This window comes from Zonotrichia leucophrys, chromosome 13, assembly GCF_028769735.1.
Source record: "Zonotrichia leucophrys gambelii isolate GWCS_2022_RI chromosome 13, RI_Zleu_2.0, whole genome shotgun sequence".
Lineage (NCBI taxonomy): Eukaryota > Metazoa > Chordata > Aves > Passeriformes > Passerellidae > Zonotrichia > Zonotrichia leucophrys.
The window spans coordinates 11,597,260-11,616,314 of NC_088183.1; the positions used below are offsets into that span (position 1 = coordinate 11,597,260).

At 38.0% G+C, this 19,055-nt stretch overlaps 1 protein-coding gene and 2 long non-coding RNA genes across 4 annotated transcripts in view; 1 reads left to right on the top strand and 2 right to left on the bottom strand.

The window, feature by feature from the left end:
- The first annotated feature begins 1,255 nt into the window (after nt 1-1,255).
- Nucleotides 1,256-19,055, top strand: part of GABRG2 (gamma-aminobutyric acid type A receptor subunit gamma2) — a 60,768-nt gene continuing 42,968 nt past the window's right edge. For both annotated transcript variants that reach the window (XM_064724725.1, XM_064724726.1), the window contains exon 1: nt 1,256-2,088. In XM_064724725.1, the coding sequence (XP_064580795.1) occupies nt 1,982-2,088 (107 nt within the window). In that variant the 5' untranslated portion in view covers nt 1,256-1,981. The remainder of the gene's footprint in view (nt 2,089-19,055) is intronic.
- Nucleotides 6,673-9,450, bottom strand: LOC135453547 (uncharacterized). The gene is made up of 3 exons (XR_010441889.1): nt 9,331-9,450; nt 8,691-8,789; nt 6,673-6,749 (listed from the first exon to the last, which is right to left on the bottom strand). It is a non-coding gene; the product is annotated as an uncharacterized LOC135453547 (long non-coding RNA).
- The window catches only part of LOC135453545 (uncharacterized), an 89,203-nt gene continuing 83,187 nt past the window's right edge, over nt 13,040-19,055 (bottom strand). Inside the window, exons 6-7 of the long non-coding RNA XR_010441886.1 lie at nt 17,338-17,466; nt 13,040-14,522 (exon numbers count right to left, since the gene is read on the bottom strand). This is a non-coding gene — a long non-coding RNA (uncharacterized LOC135453545). The remainder of the gene's footprint in view (nt 14,523-17,337; nt 17,467-19,055) is intronic.

Here is a 19,055-nt window from a genome sequence, read left to right on the forward strand (position 1 = left end):
TTACAGCAATAAAATCACAGAAGTGTCATGTTTGCAGGTAATGAATTGAACCATCAGCAAATGTTGATATTTGAACGTGCACATATACATACATACACACACACACATATATATATATAAACACATAGAGGAAGAGAGATATGGGGAGAGCATTGAAAATATTTTATAGCTTTCTATCACCGAAGAGGCTGTATTTCACAAATTGGTGGAATAACTTAATTAACAATAAGACCAATGACTGGAAATATAAAGTAACAGGTTTGCAATTTGTTATTTTGTTTGTAAACACTGATAAAAATAAAGTGGGTTAGGTATTTGCTCCAATAATCATCAAACTATACAGGAACAAAAATGTATTTAATTCAACTAATTATATTGATCTATTGATTATTGTTAAAGTTAAATGCACTGTGTTTGGAAACAGAAAAATATTAAGTTGATGGCAGAAGGCTGGATCTGTGTTTTTAGAGACTCTGAGAAAGCAACTACTGTATCTAATTCTGATGGATAAATTTCATTCTGCATTTGGACATTGGGAACTAACAGATTCTCCAAGGTACTAGGAGGTTTGAGTAGAATCCAAGTGTCAAATTTGTGTCAGACAAGACTAAGTCCAGCAGAAAATTTTGATGCTTTTATTTTATTGGGAACATTTCACTTTCCCATAATTGAAATTTTCTTTAGGATAAAATTTTATTTATTTGTCCCTGAAATTTTAGAAAAGTGAGCTTGGGATGAAAAAAAAAATATTCCTGGTGATTGAATTTGCCCAATCTCCCAGTTCATAAATGTCATTGGGTAGGCTTGTCATTGTCTATATTTGCTTGGATCTAGACAGAAAAAATAGGGGAGGTAAAAAACACTATTGTAGATCATAGTCCAAGTACCTATTTTAGGCTGAAGCACTCTTACTTTAGGAAATCACGAGATTCCCCAAATTATATACTCCACTAGTAGTTGCTAAATCGCATTTTTGGATAACAGAATTTGGGATTCTGGTGCCAAAATTTCGCAGCATTCATCTTCCATAGTCCTCTAGTGTTTCCCCTCTGGCCAGGAAGTGTTTCCTGTGTCTGTGTAGCCTCTTTTATTAGGGGGAGGGGAGATAAAATCCTTGCATATTCCCCCTGATCCTATCACACACTAAATCACCTCATTCATACTGACTCCACCAATGCTGCTTTCCCCATTTCCTGAGTTACTTAGCAACAACCATCCCTCCCATTTCCACTCCCCCATCCAACCTTTCATTTTTTTCCCCCTTTGCAATCACGATTTCCACGCTGTTTAGAAAAATGAGGATGCTCAGCAGCATAGGGCGAGTTTTTCCTTCCAACCTCCTTTTTTATGCCTGCCAAATCCTTCTCAGCTCCAAAATGAAAATCCAGGCTGCCTGCATATGTGTAATCAAAGGTTAAAAAGCACCCTGGCTGACACCACGCATGTGTTAATCTGTGCTGCAGCAGAGTGCATCATTTCCACTTTGACCTCAGAGTTAATCTGCATTCAGGCAGAAGCTCCATTGCTTTATTCTTTTTTTTTTTTTTCCCTCATTTACTCTTTGTTGCTTTATTGGATTTTCCTGCATGTGTGTCAGCGGTTCCGTAAATGTGTATGTGCTCCTTTCCTTGATGTTTTTATTCTGTGAGTGTCTGTGATTTTCGCTTTTTGTTTGGGTTTCATTTTTTTCCTTTTCTTCCAATTATATTATTTCCCTAGATTTGGAAGCTGCTGCCTGCTGCCAGAGCTGACGTTTTCTGATTATATCTGCAAAGGGCTTGTGCAGATCTAATTTCTCTCCCCCTGCATATTAATTCCCGCAGCTGGGCGCAATGTCTCATCCCACTGACGGGACCTGGTAGGGAGGAGGGAGAACTACTACCAAAAAAAAAAAAAAATTAAAGAAGGGGACGGATCCATCTGCAACCGAGAGGAAAGGGGGAAAAAAGCTGGGGGGGGGGGGGGGGGGGCTGGAATAGAGATGATTCCTCCAAATCCAACAAGCCTGGGGAACACTGCATTCTTGAATCCTGCATTTTCTCTCAAAATGATGGTGTGGGCACTTCTGTTCTTCTCTCTCATCCAGTGGTAAGATGTGCTTTCTGATTCTGTTTGGGAGGGTGGGGGGAGAGGGAGGGCTGGGGGGGGTGAAGAATCTGCGAATTTGCTGAGCTGTCGTGAGAATGCCAGAGGTTTGGATAGTGGCATTGCATTCATCCATCTCTAGCAGCTGAGATCTTAGAATGTTTTATTTCTCTTACAATTGTTGTGGCTCTGACATGGACAGAGGGAGGGTGAGCGGCGGGTGTGTGTGATGGTGGTACATGCCGGGGCTGTTCATAGAATTTGGTGCCATATTAATGAAGCCTTTTATCTCTGAATTAATAGCTCGCTCGGTGCATGGAGCTGCGTTTTGCGGGCACAATGTCCGTGCATTCCTGCTTGTTTTCCCGGAGCGGGCAGCCCCATCATGGCTGTGCGGGGCTGCGCGGCGGGCGCGGGCAGGGCTGGGTACCAAGGACAGGGATGCGGGTCCCGCTCGGCTCCTCCCGGCTCCGCACGGCTCCCTCAGAGCTCCCCCGGCTCCGTACAGCAACCCCGGGTCCCTCAGAGCTCCACTAGGTCCCTCATAGCCCCTCTGGGTCCCTCGGAGCCCCCAACCCCAGCATCCCCCCGGTGCGGGCGGCCGCGGCTCCCCAGAGGATGCGATAGTTTTGGGGTTGAATGTTTCCAGCTGAATGCTGCCGGCACACCCGGCTCGTTCTGCTGCATGTGTGTGCATCACGCACCCAAAGGGAAAGGGGTGAAAATCCCACAGCACAGGAAGCAGGAGTTCATATGTGGATGAGCAGAAAGTGGAGGGCGGGAGAATTGCTGCAGTGCCAAGCTTTGCGCTGGAGCAGACATCCCTGCAAAAATGTGTGGACTGTGCATTTAACAGGTTAGATGAGGGAAAATCTCTGCACGGCAGAGTGTGTGGCCTTCCGAGAGGCAACAGACCCCTCCCCACAGCTGCACGAGCCATGTTGTCACTGATACCTTCGAGAAGTTAGTGCCACTCTGCTACTACTAATGCTAGATTCACACAGGCTTCTCAAATTTACCTTCTTTCCCCTTCCTTCCTTTTACATGGACACTACCATACCAAAAAGGGGGGTCTTTCCTTTGGTTTTCTGTATTGTTTGGTTTATTTTTCTTTATATTTCCTTTTTTAAATTATTTTTTAAATTTAAGTAAAATCAGACTTCATATCTGCAATGGCAGGATCTTAGTTCTAAGCCAAATAAAAGGCCAAAATGATTGGCTGGGGAAATGAAAAGTTGCTAGGTTTTCAAGTAACTTTTTTTTTCCACACAAAAAGAACTTCGTAAAGAATTCCTGTGAGAAGAAACTAAAACTGGTTGAAAATTGAGCAGAAAATGAGAAAAACTTGATGAGCCTACTGTGAGGGTACTTTGGTGTTGGGAATAAGACAGGTGTGAGGTATTTTTGACTCTTATGAAACCAGTTATGGTTACTACCTGAATACAGAAATGGAAAAGTCAATTTTTACACCATTTTATGACGGGCTTTCATATTATTTTGACATAAAACTTCCACTAAAATAATCCCAGATACTTATTTTAGCACACTTCCTTCTTTTCACTCATCTTTCAGAAAAGCATTGCCTGAGAGGAATTTTGCCAAAATTATTTCATCAGCTTTAAAAGAAACCCTTCATAATGCAATTTATAGTTTTATCTCAACAAAAAGTTCTGTATTCTGTTCACAGATCTCTGATAGCCAAGATGGTTTCTTTTGAAAGCCTCCTGATCTAATAATTTTAAAGAATAAATCATAGACTGAGAAATAATAGCTACATCTAAAGGGAAAATTATTCTCAGTGCTTTAGAGAAACATTTTAAATGAGTCAATATGTATATGTGATTTTAATTCTAACAATCAGAACATTTTCCTCCTCCCATTGTGGAAGGAGCCTTGTTATTAGTTTTGGAAACTCAAGGACCAAGATAGAGTTATAAATGTTGAATTCAGATACCATTTATTTATAGCCAAGATGAAAGGTTTTCTTTGTTAAAAACTTATCAAACACTTCAGAAAAAGGGGATTATTATTGTATTGTGTGTCACTTTTCAGGGAGACTGAAATTTAGAAAGGCCAATTCAACACTAACAAAGATGCTCCACATTGAACATCTGAATAAATGTGTTGACATCTAACAGAACACACACAGAAGTTTAAGTATTTGCAGAATTTGATCAAAGTAATGATTACCATTGCTGTGCAGAAATTTGAACCCTTTTAATACAAGAAATTACTATATAGGGAAATTCATTGCTGCAAAATCATTAATATTTAGAAGATTAAAGAAAGAAGAGGAAAGTTAAGACACCACTCAGGCAATAATGCAAGTAGCTAAAATTCTAGCACTGGCTCCAGTAAATCATGAATGAACTCAGAAAAAATATCATTTTACAACACTGACGTATTTTTATCTTAAAGAATTTGTATCACTTTTATGAAATACACAAAGTGCATCCTTAAAACTGGGCATACTAAAGTTTTAGGTAGTGCTTTTTTCCAGTTGGTTTCTCAACATTCGTAACTGGGCTGGAAACTTCTTGCACAAAGTTCCTTCCTCCTCTCACCCCTCAGATCAGTGTCACAGCAGTGAGCAATCCATCACATGGGCTTGGAGCTGTGTTCAGTGAATACTGCTCAGATCAAGCTCCCAATTTCTGAAAATTGTATGTAAAAAGTCCTCAGATCAAGAGAATTTAAAATTATTTAGGAAAATATATTTGTACACCTGATGGGTTTAATCAGAACTAATTATTTGATGGTTCTCATCAAACATACAACATGTATTTAAAACATCACATGTAATAGAAATCACCAGCAAAGTTTCAAAATTATTTAAGGCTGTACTCTGCACACTGCTTATATGGGGTTTATCAGTTACTTTTGCAGAGCTTTAACAAACTGCCACCAAAAGCTACACAATACAGTGGAAAATAATGTTCAGATGGGAAATTTGGGACTTTTTCTTTTCACTTGTTTGTGCCCAAGGAGTTTCATGGCAATATTTTTATGCTGAAACTACATGCCTAAAAGAGAAGACTGTCAAGACTGATCAAAAAACCCCATAAACAAAGCAATCATTTTAGCATCAAAATAGTCTGGTGCCTAAGTGAATACATGTATATTTATTAAAAAATTAACGAACATGGGCGTAAATAAAATTATTTTGGTCATGTAAAGTGATATGATATAATAACAAGATTATCTTTCAGATGGGCAGTCACTTAGAATTACTGTAAAACTTGCCAATATCAGTTTGGTGTTAATCCTGCAGTCATAGTTATTCATACATTTCCAATAATTTCTCACTGACACTAAGCCAGAGGTCCCATTACTGGAATAAGGAGTTGCTCAGTAAGAGACAATTTTTCACCTCACAAGGATTAGGCCCTTTTGAAGAAGTGTCGTGATAGAAGATGTGGATCTAAGCCCTATTAAAATATGACTTTATCCTTATCTATGATGCCATGAAATGAATATTTCATACACTCCAGTGTTTGTATCAGCAGAGCTAAAGCTGTGTGGACACAGGACCTGCACATTTGAGCATTTCAGGGGGAGCAAGGCCTGCCTGTGAGTTTTTCATGGCCATGCTGCATTCCTGACTGCTGGGAGCTGCAGTGCTGAGACACAACAGCTACTATTGCCATATTATAACATAATAGCTATTATAGCAGCTATTATTGTCATAAACACAGTACCAAAACTACTGATCTAAAGTAGATTTGAAAATTAGGTTAAATTCTATTGTTAATAACTTGATGGGGCAAAAAAACAAATTCCAGATGCTGTTTCCCTACTTGAAAATATATGATTCAGAAATATGGACGAAACCCTTTGACTAACTTCTGCTGTAGTGACTAAACCACCTAAACATAACTTGCATGCCAAAACTCATGTACTCCAAAATACTCCAGTGAGTATGGAAAGCAATGTTAGACTCCTTTCTGAAATTTTGAATCTTCAAAAATCTAAAAAGTGAAAGCTGCTAATAAAAATCTATAGAAACTAACTACAGTAAAAATATCTTAGAAAATTAATCTGTTCTTTTAATATAAGATTTCCCATATTATTCATATTATGTCTTCTTCATGGCCATCCAAATAATGCTTTAGGGTCTTTAGGGTTTAAAATTTTCATGATTAATGGTAATCTGGAAAAAATATCCTGATGATTTGGATTGTGTTTGCATTGGTTTCTTTTTTACTACATTCAGTCTATTGACATATATCATTAAATTCTGTAGCAGCTGCACAAAAGTTTAAAAGGGAAGAGGAGTGAATGGATGAAAGGGAAAGGAGCAAATGTTTGGTCAAGGGGAACTCTTTCCAAGTCTCAGTCCCAGTACAATTAAACTCCTATATGCTTTAGTAATGACCACCACTTTCTCCAATGGAAAACTGAATTTTCACTTGAATAATGAATTATTAAATGTTTAGATAAAGCATTAGACACAGATGACCAGTAACAGATGCACATACATAGGATGGTTGATTTTTTTACAGTACCTTGCAGATATACATTCCAGTAAGCTCCAAAGCAGAGGCAGCTTTAAGGTCATTAGCTGTGCCTGGCACTGTCCTGCAGAGAGAGATGAACTGGCTCATTTGGAGCTGGCTCTGTCCCTTCAGCCCTCCCCTTGTCACAGGGAGTGTCAGCCACTCCAGCTGTAAAATATAGATATTATTATTATTATATATATTCCTACATATACAGTCCTATATTCTATTAGGGTGATCATTTGATTACTTATTTTTTTAGCATTCATGGGAATAATTGGAGTGTTCTGGGTTTCTCTCTTGGTGCAGTCTGAACTGCAGATTTGCAGACTATGGCACCTGCACCCCACACAGAGAAACCTCTAATGCAGAGGGAGAGGTGGCGTGTGTGAGACGGGAAGTGAGTTGTGAAAGACTGCAAGTGAAGAACAAAGTGGAACTGGAGGGTGGATTAATGTGAATTCAAGCTCAGAAAATCAGAGTCACTGAATCATTAGGGTTGGAAAGGATCTCTGGAGATCCTCCAGTCCAACACCCCTGCCAAGGCAGGGTCACCTGGAGAGGTGACACAGGAAGGTGTCCAGGTGGGTTTGGGATGTCCCCAGAGAGGGAGACTCCAGGAACCTCCCTGGGCAGCTGTTCCAGGGCTCTGCCACCCTTAACATAACGAAGTTCTCCCTCATGTTGAGGTGGAATTTCTTGTGTTTCTCTTTATGGCAATATCTCCTCGTTCTATTGCTGGGCATCACTGAAATGAATCTGGACACATACATACAAACACAAAGAAAAATACCCCCAAAACCTGATACAGGATGTCAGAGGGCTTTTTTTTTTCATTGTTATGCTCCACAGCCTGTTTAGGGTTGTACTTTTTAAAACAGATTTCTATTGCAATGTAAGTTTCTTTTAACATGAATGACAAGATAGAATTGTCCATTCTCCTAGTTTTGCCTACTAAGAAACCAACATCATATCCAACACCTAATGCTGAAAATCTCAGCAGTTCTGGGAGTCTTCTCACATGGCAAGGCCTCATTTTATCCTCTCAGTAATTCCTGTCCCACTGAAGTCAGTCTGTTGCTGAGAAAAGCCAGGGCATATCCAGTATAGATTCATACAGGTAGTTTTGTGCTTATCTAAGAACTGGGAAATCACTCAAAGTTAAATTATAACTCAGTAAGGATCTTCAAAAAGGATTTCTTACACTGCATAATGCTTTTGCAGAAAGCTCTCAACCTACATTCCAGCTGATTTACAATACCTCTAAATATTTTTTCCTTCATTTCTTCTTTTTTATTCTATACAGATGATCAGCTAAAACTTCACACTCCACTTCAGACCACAGACTGTAATGTAAATTGATCTTAAATGGCACATAAGTCTTTCCCTGGCCTTCTGGACAAAAAGGAATTTCTCCATTCTAGAAAATGAGCTGTTTTCTCTGAATGGAACTTCTGAACAAGCACCAGGGAGGCTTTTGAGAATACAGGAGAAAGAGACATATTCATTTTCTTTTTAGAAAAGATATGACAGCTGATGATAGAAATGGACATCCAGATAACTTCACTGGAAGGAGATGTAACTTTCTGGGCTCAAAGCAGGAAGCTGTTTACTTCATACAGGACAAGTTTCTTATACAGTGAATAAAAAGACCTCAGGAAGTACCAGGAAAGAACCATAAATTCCAGAAAAAAAAGAGCCCACCACGATAGTCAGGTATCTATAATTATTATTAGGTAAGGAAGATCCTTTCTCATGGAATGAGACTAAAACTCATTGAGCACCAATGAAATTAGGGACTACAGCTGCCCCTGAAACATCCAACACAAAAAAACAGGGTGAAGAGATACTTTAGGTGATGGAGAGATGAGAAAGGAACAGTATATAGTGCCCATTCTAGATGTACTGATCTTTTTAGACCCAATTTGGTGAATGACTTCTGATGACTTTAAACTTAGCATTCACTGCACGTTTCCTTGTGATAATGGAGTTTGGCCTAAATTGTCATGGTGCTGTAAGGAGTAGAGTGTGAGAGTCTGAATTCACCTAGAGTGAATTCTTGTGGAGGTGTAATGTCTTTAAGGGCATTTTATTTAGATGAGCACCTACCTCAGAAGAGCTCTGGTGCAGTAAGTAGAAGCTTTGCTGTTTGAATTGGGTCAGGTTTCCTATTTTAATGTCCAGAAGTAACCTGCTTATTTGATTTTTCTAATGAAGAAAAAATTTAGTTTTGCATTAAGCCAAGAACCGAAAAAACCAGCAAAACAGAAAATAAAATTAATTGCTTTTAAATTTTTCATATGAAGGGGTTAGAACATAATTTATATCAGAACGTGTAACCATCTCCTTCAATGTGAGAAATTTACAAAAGGACTGTACATTTTTTTTTTTCCATATGAAAAAAGAGTGGGTGAAGGGAGATACATATTTTCACAAGTTCCAACACCTGCCAACTGGCTCAGACAAACTGAGGTAAAAGAGGGGTGATGGTGGTAGGTTGAAGAAAACTCTTGAGAGAATAGTGAGGATTATACCTAGTGTCATTCTGGGGTATTTGTATAGTTGCAACAAAAAATTAATATGCAAGTCTTGTCAGACTGAATATTGGGTATTCAGTCTGACACACGGTGATATCCTCTTATTTATATAACAGTAATATTTTTAACACAACTGCTGTCAAAAAAGGAGGCTTTAATGCTGATGAAAACCACCAGTGACTGCATAAGCAGAAGAGAAATGTAACAAATACCTTCCCATGTAAATGAGTACCTCAGCTGCATAATGTTTTTTCATGTGATGTCCTAAGCAACACAGAAAAAGTTGACTACAGTAGCTTTACTTGTTCTCTCTTAAATAAAGGACATGGAGCATGCAATGATATTATCCCTGAAAAAAAAAAAGTTTTTCTTCTTAATAAGGGGGGTGACGCAGAGCCCAAATATTTATATAGATTCAAAGAGAAGAAAAATATTTTAAATTCATTAAACTCAGTGATAGCACTCCATTATAGGAAATCTCTAGCTGCATGTTTCTGAAAGGGGAGAGATTTTACCAGGGATAGTTCTGCCCTTACCTTTTGCTCTTATCCTCTTTTATTGGCAGCTGACAGATGCCAAATACATGGCTCAAAACACCACTGATTTGACCCAGAATAATGGCTGCATTATGGTTACAGCAAAGTGATAGCAGGCAAGAGAAATTCAGTAAATCATGCAAGAAACTTAGTGCAACAGTTGATCACCTCTAAAAAAGAAAAGCACTATTGTTTAAAACATTTTCATATCCTGAGGATCAGTTCTATTTTTTTGGATCTAGTGGAAGGACATTTTCACACATAATCAGTAAAGAACAACACAATGTGTAGGCCTAGCTGTGAAATCTGGCCATTGTGTATGAAACTAAATATTAGTCTTACAAGATAGAACTTGCATCCGTTTGCAGTTTATAGCCCTAAGACTCATTCTTCCAAAATTTAAGCAAAATGTTAAAGAAATATCATTTTTACCATACCTAAACCAACATATACAGATTATTACCAGAAATAAAATATCAGTATAAGTAAAAAAGCTATTTAAAATAAATGAAGGATAATAATGATCTTTTGGAAGGGATGGAATAAGAAGCTATTTATTTTTTATGCTTGCATAAACTCTTTCTAGATGATGCAGGTAGTCATGTATGAAATTGTATTTTTTACTGAATGTCATCTTGGACTTTGATGGGAACCCTTGAGATAAAAGGCCACCTTTCTTTCTGAGCTATTTATCTTCTTCAAGTTTTTGAATGCTCCATGTTCTGCTGAAAAATACTTCTGGTTCTATACATTGATGAGAAATGCACCTTAAAGGGGATCTTATACATACCTCTAATAACCTTCTGTCAGGATTCCTGCCCCCCCAAAAAGTGGAGAAAATGAGTGTTTTCCTTCACTAGTGGCTCAATTTTATATTGTGTAACACAAATAGCATGTTCTGGTCATATGAAGCTTTTGTTAATCCACAGCAAAATATCTTCAGATCCAAACAGAATTCTGCCTGCTGCAACAGATTGAGGATTATCCACTTAATTCCACTTTCATTTAATTCCCTTAGATTATTTTCCAAGAGAGAGAAAAAGAGATAGCAGGAGGAAGAATGAGGAAAAAAACCATTAAGAGAAATTAATCAGATAATGGTAGAAAGCCTTACTAAACTAATCAATGTGTTAGTCAATGTGTTATTAAGTGATGCACTTTTGGACCCATTGAACCACACATATGTTTGCCAGAGGTGGAGAAGAGAATGAGATGTGCCCATGATAATCAGGCACCAAGATCAGTTATCTCCTGGGCATTTTGAGTACATCCCACTGAAGGGTGGCAGAGTTTGTACTCTGCTTTTCCTCACCAAAAACTGGTGAAGACAGAAGAGATTTCACACTACAAATTAACACTAAAAGGGCTTCAATCAGGTGGACAGAAGATACTGAAGCAGGCAAGGGAAAACAGCTTATCAAGAAGTCTGCAATTATTTTTTCCCTCTGCTACCCTGATCAATGACAAATGTTTCTACTTTTATAGCCCTAAGATTCATTCTTCCAAAATTTAAGCTTTTGAACTGACTTCTGTGCAGAAAAATAATCACCTGATCTCCCAAAAATCAACGCCATAATTCTATATGTAAATCATCAGCTTATTTTTGTGAATGGACAATATTTTCAAGACAACTGTGATACCATGGCTCACACAGATAAAACAGGAAAGGCAGACAAACACATAAATGTCAGTGAATGAAAAACACCAACAAATAATTGATATATAATTAAAATTACAGTCAGCTCAATCTTCTTAGATGGATTACTGATAGCCCTTAGAGTTACTTAATTCAAGGAGTAAGGACTTCAGCTATGAGTCTAGAAAGGTTGTACACTTGCTGTGTGTGAATAAGAGTCCGAACTGAACCTGCTCTGGAAGTGAATTATGAAGAGCAGAATTATACAGCATTTATAATATGCTGACAAGAAGCCTGCTATGTTTCAAACAGAAAACAAGTGCAGGGATTGGGAAGATGAGTTATTATGCTCAAATTAACAAAGATGAGAAATGCAGAGCAGCCATTTGCATGAAGTGAAGACAGCCTGGGTATTTGTTTTGGGAGTCAGAGAGCAGAGCCATTCCACACTTGAAGAAGAACACAAGAGAGAAGCTGGTAGTGGTTTCAGAAGGAAGATGGGGTGTGTGACCCATGTAATAATATTTACTCTGCCAAGAACTGTCTTAGTAGTTGAACTTGAATACTGAAAAGACACCTTTTGGCTTCTCTATATGTAACTTAAATGATGCATTCTGCTCCTTGAGCCTCTGAGGGAACAAAAATGTTTGAGCGTTAAAGTTTTGTTTTGTAATGGAGTAAGGAAGTCACTATTTTCTGGCAAGGTGAGGATTTGGAAGAGGGAAGGTTACCAGCAGTAAAATACTTGGAGGTCCTTAGAATACAATTACAAATATTACTACTCTTTTAATGAAGCCAAATAATTAACCACTATCACAGACCACGTTGTATTGAATAAACATATTGGATATTTGTAAGCTCTTTGGGACAAGAACAATCAACAATACATTAATAAGGCCTTTTCTCATTTTATTTCCTGGTTTCTAAAGGAAATGCTAAAAAACTTCACTAAGCTGCTTTAAGGACTTATAGCATGCACTTAAAATTATTTAAAACCTTAATAAGGCTCTAATGTAGCACATGAGATTAAAGTAATGACAAATCTTTTGGGCCAAATTCCTAAATTCCATGTCCAGCACAGCTAACAAGGCTCTGAAAGCCATATTTAAATGGTGAACAACATGAAAATATTCCTCTCTGCACTGGTTTTTGTGATCCAGATTCACAGCTCTGCCTCCTTTATGTCAAAAAGTTGTAAGTCTAAGGTACTGCTCTTTTGTCCAGGTGAGGACAGTTATATTTCCTCTCACAACGTGCCAACAGCACCTCCAGGGAAAGTTCATTGCTCTGAAATTAAATTAAACAATTCCAAATTACCTACTATTAATAGCCAACCACTTTCAATGACTGTTTTATCAATTTAATGCATTTTAACCACTTAATAGCCAAGTACTTTTACTCTGGTATACCTCTTAATAAGGATTATTTCTATAACGAGTTCCAAAATTTACTATTCTGTCATCTAGGGATTATATGTGCAAAAACAACCCATAAATAGATTTGATATTAAAAGGGAATATGAATAATTTTAGCCTTAGTGATTTCAAAAAGCGAATTTTATTTTAGCCATTGAAATAAAATTAATCTTTGGCCAGAAACCAAGAAATTCAGCTCTTACGGTAACTTTGAAAAAGTTCTGAGCATGTGAAGGCTTATGGTGAATACTAGAAGGGAAAACTGTGAGCAGCTTTAATTATACAATTTATTAAGGAAGGAAAAAAAGAAAAGAAAGAAGAAAGGTACTATATCTGTAAAATAAATTCTTTTGTTACCATCCCCAAGGCTCTATCTCTCTTCATCTCTCTATAGTAGATAAGCACAGACGTGATTAAATTCAATGCAACATATATTCAGACTAAATAATGAGAAACATTTGTTATCTGCAATCATTACCTGCATATGCAATGTTCTGAGCTCCTCAATAAAATAGTAATGAAAGGATTTAATGAAAAGCCCAGAAGTTTAATAGTCAAATTACCTCCAATCATAAATAGGTATATTTTAAATAGGACCTCTCATTTTAGTTAACGAGCAGCAATTCCAAGTGGTAGGAAAACAATGTATTTCTTTAACAAAGATATCATGTCTGCAATGGCACCTTGGAAAACAGGCTGAGGCAGCTAAGCTGGGCTTCAGTTTTGCAAGGTTTTAAGCATTCAAGCCTTTATCCAGGAAAACACTTTCATTTGTGTTTAAGTGTTTACCAACATGGTTTTCTGCACAAGGATTGGAATACTGAGCAGCTGGCAGTATGGAAAGCATAATCCTGGAAAATCTGACAGATATAAGCTAAAAATGCAACATTTGCCAGCACATGTATTCCATTTATGTCCTCTCTTCTAAATTATATCTTTGGTAATCTGTCCTGGAAAACTGTAGAGCTTAGAATAGCACCTGTTTTTTATTAAACAAATTATCCTGAGGTGTGTTTGCCAGATTCCCCAGGATCTCAGGAGGATAAATTGCATGCAGAGTTTTACTTCAGTGGCTTCCAGTGGAATTTCTTTTTATCAATACTCTGTCAGTTATTCTGCATAAGTCTGTAGCTCATAAAAAGCTGCTGGATCTGTAGCAAGGGAAAACTGAAGATGGATTTATCCACATGGGAGATATGCTACGATTAGTGAAACATCTTCATCCTTAGCTTCTGCTCATCTACCATTAATTTTAGGGGTTTGCAAGTGTCCATCCTCACCTGATGGTCCCATCAGCATCTGCTCAAGTCATGGAAAGACTTGTTTTTAAAGAGTTACTAATTATGCAGTTTGGGTAAGATCCACAAATGACCAACAAAATCTCTAAAGCCTCATGATGCCTCCTCTAATCATAGAAAATGGGTCTGGAACCCCCTGCATTTTGCCAATGAACCTCTTCTGAGTTGCCATGATGCTTTGTGCAGCTACCCTAAATTCCTTTGTGCACCTTGCTTCAATGCTCACATCAAGTACAACCTCCATAAATGACCCCACATGTAGCTGGTGCTTACATCTCTTCAGAGGAGACCCCACAGCTGGCCATGGACTAATCCAAGATGACCTGGTAATGCCAGATGGCAACATCTGTCTATCCCTGCTTGGTCTTTAAAGCTCCTTGCTGTTGTGCCATAGTGGCTGCTCTACAGAGCTGATGAGGAACTGGACATTGTGGCCTGAATTCAGGGACACGTTGGTTTTCAACTGAAACAATCTTGCAGCACATTTAGTAGATCCTTTGACTTAGCCACAGTACAGAGCTGCAGGAGATGAGGAGACAAGGAGAAAAGAAAATCCTCTTATATAATCTCTCAAGCTGAAGGAAATATTTTCATCACTGTATGTCTTTCTGGACTTTGTATCATTCTCTGTAGCATCATCAGCACCCTGTATTATTCCATTAATAAACACATTTTTAAACTCTAGCCACATGAGTCTACATCTCTTAGACCTTAACATGGTTTCTTCTCTCCAGAAATTTCAGAAATAAATTGGTAATAGTGCTGGATAAACTTGGCTCCCAATGCAGTGTTTCAAAAGAATGCTTTTGGAATATGTCTATGGTTGCATCCATACTACTTCTGACCCTTGTAGCCAGTTATACACATTAATCAAATTCACTCATAGCTTCTACTTGCTTATGGTTCTTATTCTTGCTCTCTTTTCCAGTTATGAGGCATCCATCTTTCTCTAGCCCTGAATAACATTACTTACAAAGGAAATTTCTAGTATCTTTCTCTGTAAAATTTTCATTCCTTTTTACAAGGAAAAATTTCTCCGACCCTAATCAGAGCAATGACAATTTATAAAGTAAAATTCTATAATGCTGACAAGAGTAAAAAAAAGGTATGCCAAAATATTTGTGGAGGAAAAAAAGAATTCTGGGAGATACATGTTTGTATGTGTATGGAATAGAAATTGCTCCTACTTTCCTGGTGTTTTGACGAGCCTTAATAGTCACATTCAAATGCAAGGGATGGGAAGATTGGCTTTGCAGTGATCATTATGCCTAGCCCACTCAAACGTCAAAAACTTCAGAGCTAGGTAGAATTTGCATGTTATGTGCCTTACATTTTTCTTACTGGAGACCGATAAAAAAAGATAAAAAGATAAGACATTAAAGATAAGACACACAGTTTCTTCTCACTAAAATAAAATTACAGATTCACCATTATATTTATTACTTAGGACCTTTTAAAAACAATTCAAAATTTTTTCAGAGAAAAGGTTCTGAAATTCCTGCATAAAAAGCTGAATATAGTGAGATAGCTGAATATAGTTGAATAGTGAGACTGTTGTTCTATGGACTAAATATCCAAAGTAAGATTTTCAAAAAATTTTCAGGACCCCAGCATTTCTTTTTTAAATTGTCTCTGGAAAAGTGGGGCATAAATAAGCAAGTAAGATGTAGCAGCTTTGCATCACAATTGCTGTGATGATTTTTGGAAGCACCATGTGTGAAGTGCAGCTGCAGCCCAGCAGCACACCACAGGCACTGCTTTGCCCTGAGCCTGCACGGCCTCAGGACAGAGGCTTGTCAGGGTCTGAACTCCTCCTGACCTGCCCACAGCTCTGTTTTACTTGGTTTAGCTGCCACAGCCATTTATCTAATTGACCAGGCATCTGTGGCTAATTTATTTGACTTTCTGTATGGTACAACCAGAGTTTTATTTAGACAATAATAACAAGCCATGACTCCATGGGGAATGAGTTGCTGACATCACTGTGCAGAGCAGAGAAATACATAGAATACTACAATAGCACAGACATTGAGAAGTGGACTTAGAATGCAGCATGGCAGGGTAAAGGCACAGGATTGTGGAATAATTAAGGCTGGAAAAGGCTTCTAAAATCATTGAGTCCTGTCATTAACTGCACACTGCCACATTCACCACTGAACTATGTCCCCAAGCATCACATCCACATGAATTGAATACTTCTGGGCTGGTGACTCCCTGGCAGTCTGTTCCAACACCAGACAACCCTTCCAGTGAAGAAAGTTGTCCTAACATCCAACCTAAACCTCCCCTGCTGCAACCTGAGGCTGTTCCCTCTTGTGCTGTCCCTTTTTACCTGGCACAGGAGACTGACCCCTAGCTGGCTACAGCCTCCTGTCAGGGAGATGTAGGGAGGGATAAAGCACCCCCTAAACTCTTTTTCTCCAGGGTAAACAGGCATGGGATGAGTTGGGAAACCCTGCCTGGGTGCATCTTAGAGCACAGATGCTGACAGTCCTTACCCAGAAGCTGGCATGCTTATATGTCCCACAGGATTAAGGAGATCCTGACATGAAGCCATCCTGATAGTACCAACCACCAAAGAAAGTCCATCAAAACAAATAAATTCCATAGGGGAATTGCAGAACACTTGTTGACGATTTTCCTACTCAGCTGACATAGAGACATTAGTTTGCCACTTACATTCTTAATGTATCACACATCTACCCTGTTATCAGAACTAAATTCCACATCCACCTCTGCACAGTCTGTTTTATGAGCATGAGTGCAAACAGCGTCTTGCATGATATAAGTTGGTTTATGTGGGAACACATGGGTTACTATTGGTTACCATGCATTAAAAATGAAGTTAAATCAGAACCATTGTTTAAAAAAGAAACAACAGAAACTAGTTTAATTTCCACCATTTGCTTACTCTTATTTTGTGAATGAGTTAGCTACATCATGATGTAATTACAGACATGTGTATTGAGCAGCTATTTTCTGTTCATTCAGCTCTTTCTTCAGATGCATTTCTGTCTAAAAACATTCCAGTAATGATACTGCCATGATCTGAGAGAAGTAAGAATTATTAATACAATCAGAATAAACCTATACTGGTTTCACTGTTTTTTGACTCCCTAAACATTGAGGGCTTATCTGACCCACTTGCTTTACCAGCAATAAGGGCTTTAATGCTGCTGGTAAGCACAATGCAAAGTCATTCCCTAAGGAATGGTTAGGGATTGTTTCCTCCTCCATCGTGAGATGGTTCAGCATCATACCCACTTTTCATCATACACAAATAATAAGGGACATTTATGTGCTTATTAAAGTTGTAAAAATGGTTTTCACTCACATGCAGAGAAGAGATCACTTGGCTCAGCACAGCAAGTAGGACACTGGTCCTTTAGCTGGGGTAAGCATCCCATGCTCCTGGCTCCCAGCCCAACACCAGGAACACTTCATTATAGAGCTCTTCTGTGTGCTGAGAAGGAGAAGATGAGAATGAAAACACTCCCTGACAGATTTAATTCTAAGAAGGATTTATATTCAGCTGAACATGAATATGTTCAGCCTAACTTGAATTTATAGCTCATGCTAGTAGACCAATAAAGAAAAAAAAGTATTTTAAATTTGAAAAAATGCCCAGGATTGCTACTCAATAAGCAAAACTGCTGACATTTCTAGCACCTCACATGTTTGTTTTTAAACATTGACAGATAGTGATGAGAAGATGACTACATCATGAGTGATTCCAGAAGTGACTTCCTTCTGGGTGAAATTACCATGCAAACAAAATACAGAAAAAAATTGTGCAAGAATTTTGAAAAAACACAAATATGAGTTCCTTGTAGGGAACTACAGAACATGAACCTATTTTTTTCATTTCTCAAGTCTAATTGAGCAATAGGGTTGGGGGTTTTGAGTTAATGTTTTTTAAATAGATGGCTGGAGGGCATCTGTGTTTTCCTAATCTTACTCACTGAGAAGAGAATTGAGCTTTTTAATTTATAGTGAGATTCTAGAGAAATCACTTAAAAAGGCAATGTACATCATTGGGGAAGAGATATCACATGCAATACTAACAGATGACAATTATATACAATAAAACAGCCAGAAAAAATGAAGTGAGCTCAAGCTAAAACCAACCTAGTCAAATCACATTTCAGTAATGGTTATTTACTCCTTCTCTTGAGATTTTTTAGCTATAGAGGCAATCTACAGGAGCTGAGTAATAACAGGCAAAAATCCTGCTCCAAATGCCTTAGATTTCACATTCAGAGATGCATAGAATGGTTAAAAAAATTGGAAAAGGAGAGAAGGGGATGGGACAGGAGACGAGTGGCAAAAAATGAAAGTAAAACATAAAAGAAACCTTCTGAGGTGCACATAATTCCAAGATAAAACAATTTACACTTAGATATAGCTAAATACTTTCAGATGAAGCAGATCAACTCAAGCTAACCCTATACTGATGCAGAAGAATTGCTGCAGCTATTTCTCCCTTTTCTGTTTGTTTCTAATGCTTTTGCTCACTGCTAACACGAATATCCATAACCACAGTGAAAACAGACACAGAAGTAGATTATATAACCTCCAGTAAATAAAATATAAAGAAACGCAGTCATACAAAATTCCAGCTCAAAAAAAAAAAAAAATTGAAATAATCATCTTAAGTTATGGAGGCTTATCTGAATCATCTGATCACATCTGAGACTCCTCCAGAGTTCTAGTAACTATAAATGCTGCACTTCAAGCTCAGGCTGTTCAAAATGAATGATGTATGCTTGTTTCTATAATTATCTTTCTATTCCTTACTGGCCTAAAGTTTCCTTCATCTCTTTACACTTTGCTATCCTCCCTCGGGGTACCATACAATTCCTCTCCTTACCCACGAATTTTGTATTGTGGTGTAATTCAGCTTTGGTTAATAACACCAATCTGTTCATACAGACCTGGAAATGTACATCCATTATCAATTTATTTAACAATACACCTCAATGGTCTGCTGGAGAAACAGATTCTAGGCTGGGTGCTACATTTCAGCTTTTGGTTCTTTGCCAGAGCTGCTGA